Raw genomic sequence first — 10,184 nt, 5'->3', positions numbered from 1 at the left:
AGAGAACTTCGAATGGAGATAGTTCCGAGAGGATCTGTTGCGTCGTTGGAAGTTCAGTCCACGTTGTTGGGAAAGATTCGAGAAGCTCAGAAGACTGATAAGGAGATTGCAGAGATAAAGGAGAAGATGAGTAAAGGAAAGGCCAAAGGTTTTCGTGAGGATGAACATGAAACTTTATGGTTTGAGGATCGTATCTATGTGCCCAATGACCCAGCGATCAGGAAGTTAATTCTTCAGGAGGCTCATGATTCGCCATACTCGATTCACCCAGGAAACACCAAGATGTATTTGGATTTGAAGGAATGTTTCTGGTGGACAGGTATGAAGAAGGATATTGTCGAGTATGTAGCAGTATGTGACGTATGTCAGAGGGTTAAGGTAGAGCATCAGAAGCCAGCAGGATTACTCCAGCCTTTGCCGATACCCGAATGGAAGTGGGATAAGCTTGGCATAGATTATATCACCAGATTACCCAGGACACGATCAGGATATGACTCCATCTGGGTAGTAGTGGATCGTTTGACCAAAGTGGCCCACTTTATCCCTGTGAAAACCACTTATACAAGTGCGAAGTTGGTCAAGATATATATGACCAGGATCGTATGTCTGCATGGAGTTCCGAGGACCATCGAATCACATAGAGGAACACAGTTTACCTCAAAGTTTTCAAATCAATTGCACCAGTTTTGGGTACCAGGCTAGAATTCAGTACAACCTTTGATCCGCAGATAGATAGACAGACCGAGAGAGTCAACCAGATTCTAGAGGACATGTTGAGAGCTTGTGCTCTAGATTATGGATCTAGTTGGGATGATAATTTGCCTTACACAGAGTTCTGGTACAACAACAGCTATCAAGCTAGTTTGAAGATGGCCCGTTTTGAAGCCTTGTATGGAAGGAGGTGCAGGACACCATTGATGTGGGATGAAGTAGGAGATCGACAATTGTTCGGACCAGATCTAATCAGAGAGTCTGAGGAGAAGGTCAAGTTGATTCGTGATAGACTCAAAGTAGCTCAGTCCAGGCAGAAGAGTTATTTCGATAATAAACGCAAGGAGGTAACATACGAGGTAGGAGACAGAGCATATCTTCGTGTGTCACCACTTCGAGGAGTTAAACAATTTGGAGTCAAAGGAAAGTTAGCACCACGATTTATATGACCATACCGAGTTTTGGAACGTATGGGTGAGGTTACCTACAAGTTGAAGTTACCCGAAGGTTTGTCAGGAGTTCATGATGTGTTTCACGTTTCCTAGTTGAAGAAGTGCCATGCAGAGATGGCCGATATTCCTCTAAGAGATACAGTGCCCCTGGAAGCAATTCAGTTGGAGAGTGACCTAACCTAGGAGGAGAAACCCATCAAAATTCTCGAGTTCACCAACCGAGTTACACGCAGCAAGGTCATCAAGTTTTGCAAAGTTCAGTGGAACCATCATACCGAGGAAGAAGCCACCTGGGAGCGAGAAGAAGACCTCTGGAAAGACCAGCCACACCTTTTTGCTAGCCAACCCAAATCTCGAGGGCGAGATTCATCTTAAGGGGGGTAGGTTTGTAACATCCCAATTTTCAATTTGGATGTTAATCATTAGGTCATCCTATGCATCCATCATTTGTGCATTTTGAATTTTGTTTTATTTGGAATTTTGATCCTAGAAACCTTAAGCAACTCAAGGACCAATCGAGAGAGTTGGAGGTTTTCACAAAAATCCATTTTTGATTTTTCAAAATTGGAAAATTGGATCAAAGTGATTTTATTCGAAATTATTTTTCCAATTATTTCAATATTAAATAAATGACATAAGATAATATGACTTCTTCAAAATAGCTAGGTAATATTGGAAATTTAACTATGAATAAAATTATTTTTATTTGAACTTTTTCTGAAAACTTATTCGGTTGAATTTTATTAAATTAGGGAAAATTTGCATTTTAAAAAAATGCATTTTAGTCAAGAAAAATGTTCACGTGGTCCCAAATATTAGGACGAGATGGTGAAAATTATTTCGGGTATTTTAGGATTTTTAGTTTATTTTATTTGAACTTTTCGTCGTGGCACAATTTAAAAAGAAAATCCTTTCGCACCGACTGGGCCAAAACCCAGCCGTCCCAAACCGCGCCGCCGCCTTCCTCCCGTGTGTCCGAGCTGGACTCGCCGCCGGAGTCCGATGCTGCCCCGCCTCGCCCGTCGCCCCCTCCTCCAAGATGCACCCCTCCCCGACCCTTTAAAAGCCGAGGCCCCTGGCCCCCTGATGACGGGAAAATGGCGGGCGTGAAAACACGCGTCCACATCATTGATACAGAGTGAATATATTTAAATGCATAATTGCATACAATAAAAATAGGATCAAACATTGCAGGTACTTTATTTCCAGAACTCTTACATTTACATAAAAGATCTGTTAATTACATCTCCGTAGAGAAAACCCCTGATTAAGAATTCCAACTATCCTATTACATAGAATTGCAACACATGACTACTACAAAATTATAAAGAAAAATCGCTCCTCCTCGCTGCCGTTGACGCCGGTTTGCTCGGGGGAGCATTCTTGATCTTCTTCAAGTTATCATGTGCCTTGTTCATTTATATTTTTACCCTTGTACTATTAGGAGTAGTACGTAGAGTACGAGTGCAATGTGTGCTTTTTGCATCGGACATCTAATTTGTGTAGTCGACTTAACCAACATATGCTAGTATGACCATGCGGCTATCTTAATCAACTTTCAGGTCATTTCATTTTAACGAGTGATGAGTCGACTAGCAGAGTATCCACTTAATACATGCATGCTACATCTTTTATTGATGCATATATGACCATGCATGAGATGATGGTATATGATTTACTCCATGATAGCCTCTGCGCATGCATGGAAATTTAAGAAAAGGGGGGTTCCAATATCAGAACCATCCCATATGTTATGTTGTTTGATTTGATATGTTTGATGATAGCATCTACTAAGCGAATCAGTATGTTTTTGTTAGGACTAAAGCGAGCTAGATGCAATATCCTTTATTATTATTTTATGGATCACATGCATATACTCTAACCATCAGTGGACAGTATCTGCGTGTTGCATAGAGTCTGTACGCTCTAGATTTCAAATTTTAGATATGTAGGATTATACTTTTAACTTAACCTACACGCATTCATTTCCTTTTATGGGCATGCTATATTTTAGTGCAAAATGAGACAACTAACACTTTTATTATCTCATGTTTACCCGTTAGATTTCACTTAGCATATTCTATATGCATTAGAGTATGTTCATTTCATCGTCTATATGATAGATGTATATGTCATTTGTACCTTCCTGTTTGTATTACTACTGACATGGCATAGCATGTATGTCCGCAGTGTAACCAACAAGAGGCCTCAAATATAATTTAGTAAGCACCCAATTTATACATTTTTTATGCACTAGGTATGGAGGTACATGCACAATTTACATTGTCTTGTTTTGTGCAACTCAAACAAATGAAGAGTGCATTTTGTAGGCACATATTTATTCTATGATTTTATGTAGATTATCATCTAGAGTTTGGGTATGTTTCATATTTGTTTTTCCCTGAGCTTTACCTTTGGGTCGCTCTCATCTACGATGGAAGGGAAAATATATCCTCCTTAGTTTGGTTCGCCATGATCGACCAAGGAGTGAAATTTATCCTCTTTGACATAATCGCACTTTGGCTCGTATCATGATAATCAACCAAGGTAAAAATGACAAGAAATTATATGTTGTATGCTCCTTGATTTGTATCACAATGATCCGCCAAGGAGTATTTTTATTGCTGTTAAACATATTCGCACTTTGGCATGTATCATGATGATCAGCCAAGGCGAAATGTCAAGATGGGGCTATATGGAGAATGCTCCTTGGTTTGTATCACAATGATCAACCAAGGAAAAAATTTGTTGTCTTAAATATAAGTGCTCTTTGGCTCGTATCATGAAGATCAGCCAAGGCAAAATATCAAGATGAAGATATATGGAGAATACTCCTTGGCTTGTGTCACAATGACCAACCAAGGGCAAATTTTCCTCTCCTAAACATATTCACACTTTGGCTTGTATCATGATGATCAGCCAAGGCAAAAATGTCGAGATGAAAATATGTGAGATATGTTCCTTGGTTTGTATCGCGATGATCAACCAAGGACAAATTTTCCTTTCCTGAACATAATTGCACTTTGGCTTGTATCGCGATGATCAGCCAAGGCAAGATGTCAAGATGAGGACACATGGGCACGCTCCTTGGTTTGTATCACAATGATCCACCAAGGAGAAAGATGATCATGATGAGAGATATAGGGAGGAGCAAGAAGATTAGAGCAAATCATGATGCCCACCTTTTCTACCTTTCTCAGGCTTTGACCGGACGATGGCCTTGCAGCAGCAGCGTATATGTGGATGAGAGCAGCAGCGGCAGTACAACAGCACTAGCGGCAGCACAGCGGAGCGATTGGAAAAAAGGAAAGCAAGCTAACCTTTGGTTGCGCTAGGCAGGCTAGTATTTATAGGGGCTGGCAAGCAGCGGAGCGCTGAGACGTATGTGCTCACGTCCTTGATCGTGGGATCGTGCAGGATAGTGGGTGCGTGGGGAGCCGCTGGCTCCTTTCTTTAGTATATTTTATTTATTATTCCTTAATTGCTAGTTGACCAATGCTTTGAACCGGCAAGCTTGTAATTAGCTGATGGGCTTTGGATATTTTAATGGATGTGTGGGCCTTGGTGCCACTATTCACATGCATGCACCAACAGACTTGTGAGAACTTCATGCACGCATATGCGGCCATATTTTTTTTAATGGGCTAAACTTGATTAGCTACTAATGACGCATTAAGGCTTATGTTGAGGGTGTGCGCGTTTAATTATTTTCTCGGTAATTCGAAGTCTAATGTCATATATGATATCAGATGAGCATGTTGACCGAATATTTTCCAACCGAATACATATGGGTCGATACCCCACTAGAAAGGCCATTTATTTATTTATTTATTTATTTATATAACGTGTGTATATTTTATTAGTGCGATATATATTTTATGTGTCGCATCGATATCTCTCATCGACGATGGAACAAGGACTCCATCTACATGTGGTCGATATTTCAGAAATATTGTGATTTTATGTTCGTATCTGGCACTCGCCGTAGGTGGCGGTGTGCATGGATGAAGGTACGTATGATTTTCATCGGGACAAATTTTCCATGGAGGGTTTTATTCACTTTCCAATTTTCTCATGTATCCTCTCTTTTATTAATTTATTTTGTGTGCCTATTACTCTAAGCGGTGGAGATTCACCATGGTCATTTCCTTTGTCTATTCTGCAATTCGCCATTTTTTATATAATTTGTCTTTATCATATTTTGATCATAGATATCACTTTGTATTTTACTTCGGCGAAATTCCGTGTCAACAGATGCCCCTCGAGGTCTGGAAGTGAATATTTCTATAATTCGGTTCCAGAACTCGAAAATATATATGTAGCCATATCCCTTTTCATATATATATATATATATATATATATATATATATATATATCACGAACCTTTTTTTTATTATGGGCGACACACTTATTTTGTTTAAAATATCCAGCTTAGATATTTACCTAGCCTTGCTTTTTTTGAAAGTTTGTTAGTCCCTTCGTTGGATAAGGACTCAATCCTGAAAATTTGTTACAAGACGCTGGCCTTCCGCCATGTAGTTGTAGTTACGTCCGGCCGGAGCGTATACATTTCCTTATATATATCTCCTTCCTATCGTCTGGCAAGGGGACTCTATTTACCTCACGCATAACTCCTGCCAAGGTCCAGATCCTACTTATGATTGACCTGCTATTCTTTGGACTACTAGGTACGCATTGATGTGCACTCATTGATTGTCTTTTTCTCATCATTCTTTTGGATGATTCTCCTCTCTGACTCCATTTCTTTTCTTTGTATGAAAAAGATTAGTAGCTGCCGCTGAAGCACAGATCTTATGTTGGTAAGTTTGTACTTAGTTCATTCAGATAGACATCTATGTGCATGATTTACGTCCTCTGATTGCCCCTTAATTTTGTTCCCTCAATATTGCAGGAAGGTTTAGGTACAATCTGGCAAAACAACCATATTTTAGTTTCGGACGTATACTTGCTCTCTTTTTAGGTACTATACCTACTGTATTTTTTCTTCTTATACACATACCAACATCACAGATTGGATGAATAATTTATAGATGAATCCATGCACGTAACCTCCTTTAGGCCATGAACGCATGTGCATCTTGTCCCGTGTATATGTGGAAATTTTGGTCTCGCAATGACGTGCCAACAAGTTATATACGAACTTGGTCTGACATACAATTGTAGAGATCAATATTTTTTATACTTAAAATTCTCGTTTTAAAGATCAAACGTAGACCTTTCTCACAGTTGGCGTGCCGTCAAGTTGATATGAACTTGGCCGGACGTACAAACTGTGAGATCTGTCATGCCATCAATGGAACTCCCCTTTATTTCATGCGGGAATTATCAACTCTTTCTAAGTTTATATGAGATGCTCGTTTAAAGATCACATGTATATCTTTTTCACAGTTGGCGTGCTGACAAGTTTATATGAACTTGGCCCGACGTACAAACTGTGAGATTAATGTTTTATTTATTTAAAAGATGGTCGTTTAAAGATGCAAACTTATATCTTCCTCACAGTTGGCGTGCCGGCAAGTTTATATGAACTTGGTCCGACGTACAAACTGCAAGATCAATGAAACCCCCCCTTTATTTGATGCAAGAATTATCAACTCTTCCAAAGTTTTGCATAAACTTTTTTCAAAGTTTTACATTCCAAAAATCCTAGATTGGGATTTATGCACGTATTCTTTTTTGGAGGATAATTCATTTTGCTGATATTTGACCTTTGCATAATTTTTTAGCACTAACAGTCATCATCATTTTTTTGTAGAGTGCAAATCCTCTCTTCTTCATCAAGGGCTGGCTTCACTCGGGCTATCGCCTCCGTGGTAAAATTTCCATTCATTTACCATGGTTCATTTATTTTGCTGTTTTGAACACGACTTGTACCTGTACCGACACACGTGTATTTTTTGTATAGAGATGGCGCAGAATTCGCCCACGGTTCCCTCACATCGACTATCCCTTGTCGAGCTAGCCAAGGAACAGAAACTATATGAACCTAGATCCGATGACCAAGACTGTCCCATAGTTAAAGTTATAAGTATACCAAAAGGTGAACTCGACAACGGCCCTCGCGGTTGGCAAGCGAGACAGTCCAAACTAGCTTACTCATATTACCCATTGGCAGCTTCACCGCGAACTGATACAGCTTTATGTCTGGGTACTAGGATGGTATCCACAGACTTGGGAACGTCATGATAATGAGTATATGCCGTGTCCTTCAGGCTATAATAAATGGGGGGCAAACATTTTACGACATCATTCTTTTTCCCTAAAAGGACTTGGTGAAGGTTCAGATTACCTTTGTGGAGCTATTTACTGCTCTTTGGGTGATTATTCTATTTCACCTGCCTTGCTAAGATCTCTGTTAGAAAAATGGAATCCAAAAACCAACACGTTCCTATTCTCATGTGGTGAACGTACTATTACACTCCTTGATATGTATCAAATGGCTGGTCTTCCTCTGGATGGAGACTTATATAAAGAATTTATCCCACCAGAACATGCACTAGACCCCTCCCTTTGCCAATTCCCTGACTTCTTATCAGACCTATTATCCGCACATGATCAGCTTGCCAAGAACAATGGCGGCCACGTGACTTTCCAGGTCTGGTGTGACTATTTTCACAACCGGCGAGACCATTCCAATCCTTTCGCGTCTCTTCGTGAGGTCCGCTTGTATGTCGCGGCGTACATTGCTGTTTGGTTGTGCTACTTTGTTGTCATTGGCGGGGGAGCCTACATTCGCGCTGGCGTCCTTGTGATGGCGTCCTGGATCGCTCTAGGGCGTCAAATTTCATTAGCTCCACCAGCACTTTGTTCTATATATTTTTCGCTTCGTTGCATCAGCACCCATCCTGTAGGACCCTACTACCAGATTAGGGGATGGCCCGTCCATTTCATTATCGACTGGATGGGGGTTTATCTAAAGAATGTATTTGGTCAACGAGCAAAAGTGAGCAAATTTCCAACTCCTAAGCTTTGTCCAGGGAAATTATCTATGGTGGGGACTATGTTTAGGATTCCACACGATTTTAGCCCTGAAAAGATGCACGATTTCTTCGAGAAACACAAGAATATTGTGTGGTACCCCTCAAATTTCTCTGACTTGGCTAGCACTCGTTGGCTGCAAAAAGCATTCACCATTTCCATCCGTCAAGGGATGCTACCGTGGAGAATGTCCGATTATAATGACGACTTGTGCATTGTTGAGCTGTATCATCCCGACCGGGTGGCTTGACAATTCAAATTGGATCAGCAAGTACCATATACTCCATTGCGCAGTTTATATATAATAGATGACATTAGTGTTGCTTATGCACACTGGTGGCATTTATTGCGCTCGAATCCGAAACAGCCTCACTATATTCCCAACAAAGATTTTGTGGGCAATTCCTCAGTGGCATGGACAAACTGGTGGACCATTTTCATCCAACCTTTCACCAGCGTTCTAGGCCAGCTTCGTCAAGGTAACATGCACGGGCGAGATTCCTATGAAGAAAGGCTTGCCAAATATGTGAATAATGGGAAGAAACATATTTTTCCTCTCAAGATTTTGGAAGGGGATCTTGTCGTAGTAAAGAGGGTTTCTGCTGAACGGCAAGAGGAATGTCTTCCAGCTGTTGAGGCGAGAGAAATGCCGGCAGTGAATCATTGGAGGGACATCTTAAGAGGTTACCACTTGGATAACAATGCCCTGCCACCTTTGTTGCAACAGGTAATATATATACGTATTTTTTTTGCTGCTACTATTATGCGCCAACACCACTATTTAATAACTGATATTATTTTTTGCTACTTTTTAGAAGCGGAAAAATAATCCAAATGATGTTGCTGCAAGTTCCTCTTCCAATCCCCGGCCACTTATAAACGTGACAGTATCAGGCACACGTTTAAATGCAAGGAAGGAGGGTACTGACATTTTGGTTGATAGGAACTCAGAGGAACCTAGTCCAAATGCAACAATCTCTTCCGGTGGGGAGGAAAGACCTGTTGTAAAAAGGAAGATTGAAATTTCTCTTGGAGAAAGCCCATGTAATCTTGACGAGTTGGTTGATTTTATGCATGAACTTGACGATACAGGGACTGATGATAATGTCATAGGTTCTGATCTATCATTTGAGGATTTTGATATATCAGAACCCTCTCTTAATCTTCCAACTCCCCCTACGTATCTATACTTAGGCGTGGCCTCGTGGGCTGATATTTCAAACATTTTGCCTATCTCTACGCACGGTAGCTTTATTCGTACTTTGTATCTTTTTCTATTTATTAACTTCATTGCAATATCATTTATCTTGCCCCTCCTTCTTATCGCCAGGTGATACGGAAGGAGCTTCTAATATCGTCAGTGGGGAGGGAATAATGACACAGATTTCAGCACCATCCATGGATATTTCTGCTATTACCAAGCCAGTTCTGGATGCTATCGATTTGTTGCTGCAGAATGCTTTTGAAGCTTTAGATGCCCCTACATTAACAGATTCTCAGCGCCATGAGATTTTCCAGGCAGTTCGGTCGATGCTCCCAGTTGGTGATATTGTTCCTCAAATTGCCCCTGTCCGCGTGGCTTGGGAAAAATTTGTCTCGATCTCAGATACAGTGCAAGAAGCCCGTAGAACCATTGACGATCAGTCAAAGCAAAAGTCTGAATTTGTTACTGCAGTAGAGAGGAGGGCTGAATCCATTGAAGCGTCCCTGAAAACTTCAGCGGAAGAGATGTCATCCATGCTGGAGAAACAAGCTGAGAAGAAGGAACGTGTGGAGGCCCTCTCCGCTCAACTACAAGAAGCTACTGCTGAGTTGTGTACAGTTGAAGAAAGGGTCAAGCAACTGGAGTCAGACCATTCCGCCAAGCAAGCTGAAGCCAAGAAGTTGCATGAAGATTTTCTCGAAGTTAATGTGAATGCTTCCGAGGAATTGGAGGCTCTTAAAGGGAAGACATCGACACTGGAGGACGAAGCCAAGTCTATTATTAGAAGTCTGAAGGACTGGTGCTCCATGTCCAACTGA

General features: G+C 40.8%; 1 protein-coding gene across 1 annotated transcript; it reads left to right on the top strand.

Annotated features, from left to right (window-relative positions):
• The first annotated feature begins 8,808 nt into the window (after positions 1 to 8,808).
• Positions 8,809 to 10,184, top strand: LOC147984890 (uncharacterized). Its single transcript, XM_087539818.1, has 3 exons — positions 8,809 to 8,889; positions 8,978 to 9,407; positions 9,493 to 10,184. The coding sequence occupies exons 1-3, from the start codon at positions 8,809 to 8,811 to the stop codon at positions 10,182 to 10,184; spliced, it is 1,203 nt and encodes a 400-aa protein (XP_087395944.1).

The sequence above is a fragment of the Triticum urartu genome, chromosome 2A, assembly GCF_056163025.1.
Source record: "Triticum urartu cultivar PI428250 chromosome 2A, HENAU_Tu73, whole genome shotgun sequence".
Taxonomy (NCBI): domain Eukaryota; kingdom Viridiplantae; phylum Streptophyta; class Magnoliopsida; order Poales; family Poaceae; genus Triticum; species Triticum urartu.
The sequence above is the reverse complement of the archived record's forward strand: the minus strand, read 5'-3'. Positions and strand labels throughout refer to the sequence as shown.

Coding starts and splice junctions, on each gene's coding strand:
- LOC147984890 (XM_087539818.1), top strand. CDS start 8,809: ATGCCGGCAGTGAATCATTGGAGGGACATCTTAAGAGGTTACCACTTG. Junction 8,890..8,977: donor TGCCACCTTTGTTGCAACAG/GTAATATATATA, acceptor GCTACTTTTTAG/AAGCGGAAAAATAATCCAAA. Junction 9,408..9,492: donor TTTGCCTATCTCTACGCACG/GTAGCTTTATTC, acceptor TCTTATCGCCAG/GTGATACGGAAGGAGCTTCT.